Source organism: Girardinichthys multiradiatus, chromosome Y, assembly GCF_021462225.1.
Source record: "Girardinichthys multiradiatus isolate DD_20200921_A chromosome Y, DD_fGirMul_XY1, whole genome shotgun sequence".
NCBI lineage: Eukaryota > Metazoa > Chordata > Actinopteri > Cyprinodontiformes > Goodeidae > Girardinichthys > Girardinichthys multiradiatus.
In genome coordinates, this window is record NC_061818.1 from 10,838,776 (window position 1) to 10,841,275 (window position 2,500).

Sequence of the window (2,500 nt, forward strand, 5' to 3'; positions counted from 1 at the left end):
CCATGACAACCGAACGGGAAATGATCGAGTGGGGTACTTTCCATCTACTTTGGTTGAGGTCATCAGCAAGCGCACAGGTGTGTGTGTGTGTGTGTGTGTGTGTGTGTGTGTGTGTGTGTGTGTGTGTGTGTGTGTGTGTGTGTGTGTGTGTGTGTGTTTGTCTGGATACTTTTAGGTGTGTTGGACTTATTTTTGTTGTAAAAAAGAGAAATCAAAAATCAGCCATATTACACATTTGGGCTGAAAACAGAGAAAGTTATACTGCTTTCTGTCCGAAGGCCGGCGAATCTGGATAGTTTATACACAGTGAGTTTTACTTCTTGTTTTTCATCTCAAAACATTTCAGAGGTAGACCAGTCCTCAGGATTGTTTCTGAAAGATTACCTGTAAAGGGAACATATCATGCAAAATCCACTTTTTTAGCTTTTAAATACATTTTGTTGTGTACCTGGAATCTGTAGGACTGCAGGAAAGTTGAATTTAGTCTCTCCAGGGGTTGCAGCGATATCTTTATATTCTGTTTGTGTCATATTTTTCAGTCCATTCAGTTTTCTCTATCATCTGTAACATTTTTCCAACTGTTACGTCACAGTATTTGCTGCGGAACAGCTAAACAAGGTCATGGACTTCTGGCTGATCAATTTCGCTTATCCACCATTTTTATTTCTTGCTCTGTTGATAGGATGTCCTGGGCATTGTATTGACAGGAGTAGCATTGTGCCTTCTGCTTATGTTAGTACTGTGTGCTGCTTTAAGCTCCTTCAAGATATAACCGTACTGCGCATTTTGAATAATATTGTGATATAAACAGGTTTGCATTGTATTTGCTGTTTTTGTCTTGTTCCTACACCGCTAGATAATTGTATCTCTGTTTCAAAATAAAAATATGGCTGATTAGATTTAAGTGGTGCGCTCTTTTACCTGGAGGGGGGCAGGGTGTGAAGTGCCATAGTAGCATTTAAAGATACCTTAGACGGACCTCAGAACAGGGGTAAAAGAGGGGCCTTTAGAGATACAAGAACAAGGAATTCAGACCAAAGCATCGGAGTTCCACTTTATATAGACCACAACTGAATGATTTAAGGGTGAAAAGGAGGGATTTAAAAGCATGATATGACCCCTTTAAGACAAACATGCTTTTTTCTTCTTATTATACTATATTAACATTGTTGGCCTCCCTGGTAAAACAAATTAATCTTCTATTGCAGCACCATAATCTCACACTGAACCTCTTTTTGTTAATAGGACAATCTTCTCCTGTAACATTAGGCAGAGTATTCAGAGAGACGGATCTTCGACCATTCCTCTTTACACAATCTCCTCTAGATGTTCCAGATTCCTTGGTTCTTTTCTTATGTTCTCTGGTTTTCAGCTCAGCCCACAGGTTTTCTGAAGGATATAATTCTGAGGACTGTGACGGCCATGGACGAAGGTTGATTTTATGTTTGATGAACCATTTCTGCATTGTTGAGGTCATGTTTTGGATCTTCAACCTGATGAAAGACCCAGTACTTATATTAGATTAGAGGAAGAGTCCACCAGATTTAATTCAAATTCTCTTTTGTTTCAAAGGGTTTAACGACGTTCCCTAGGCCCACAACATTACACATCCTCTTTCATACATAATAGTGGGCATGAGGTGTTTCTCCACATAGGTTGGATTTTTCAGAAAATTTCAGTGTAAAACTATGGTGCACCTTAGTAAAGATGAGTGTACTTTAAGGCTTTCAATATATATTTATGAGAGCCTGGATGCCTGCGTGACTTGAAATCTAAAACCTTTTGTTTTTCCTTGGATTTGACGTTTCTAGTTGCAGTTAGCTTGAGGTAGCAACAACTTGACGCCAGCACAGGCTTTTATCTTTGGATATCAGTCTCTACACATTTTGTTGTAAAAATGCATCACCTCCTCTGAAACAGTTCCCGGTTTCACTCAATTTCCACTCAACACAACAATATGCATGGAATTGCAGAAGATGTGCATCTTATTTACCAATGCTAGCAAACAGAAGAAACTCTTTGTGACGTATAAGAAGTATTCACAAATCACAACAAATACAAAAAGAAGCAACATGTTGATCTAAACATAATGTGCAAACACTCATCATTTCATTGCTTTGATGAATAAAAATCACTGTTCCAATTTCCTCTTAAATAAAGGAGGATAGGTAAAACCTTTGCAGATCAGTGGAAACAATTTTTTTATATAGAAACGTTTTAAAGGAACATGATGTTCCTACTGGTGTAAGCTCCATATTTGAGCGACATACATAACAATGATAACAATCACCTGAGCCCCGTCATGTTCTCATCATATCAACTTGTTACTTTGAATTTCCATCTTGTTAGATTGCATTTTTAATATCTAAAGCTGATTTTTCAACAACCGCCCTTCATCTTCTATGAATGAGCTCCTCATAGTCTTCTTGGTAACTTCTGCTAAACACATTCAGATCCATCTTGTCATCTAGGCTGCACTTGGAGGCCACACATAAGCTCA

General features: G+C 38.3%; 1 protein-coding gene across 3 annotated transcripts in view; it reads left to right on the forward strand.

Annotated features, from left to right (window-relative positions):
* The window catches only part of LOC124863797 (caskin-1-like), a 149,833-nt gene that overhangs the window by 98,943 nt on the left and 48,390 nt on the right, over positions 1–2,500 (forward strand). For all 3 annotated transcript variants that reach the window (XM_047358288.1, XM_047358289.1, XM_047358290.1), the window contains exon 10: positions 1–77. This exon is cut by the window's left edge and continues 41 nt beyond it. In XM_047358288.1, the coding sequence (XP_047214244.1) occupies positions 1–77 (77 nt within the window). The remainder of the gene's footprint in view (positions 78–2,500) is intronic.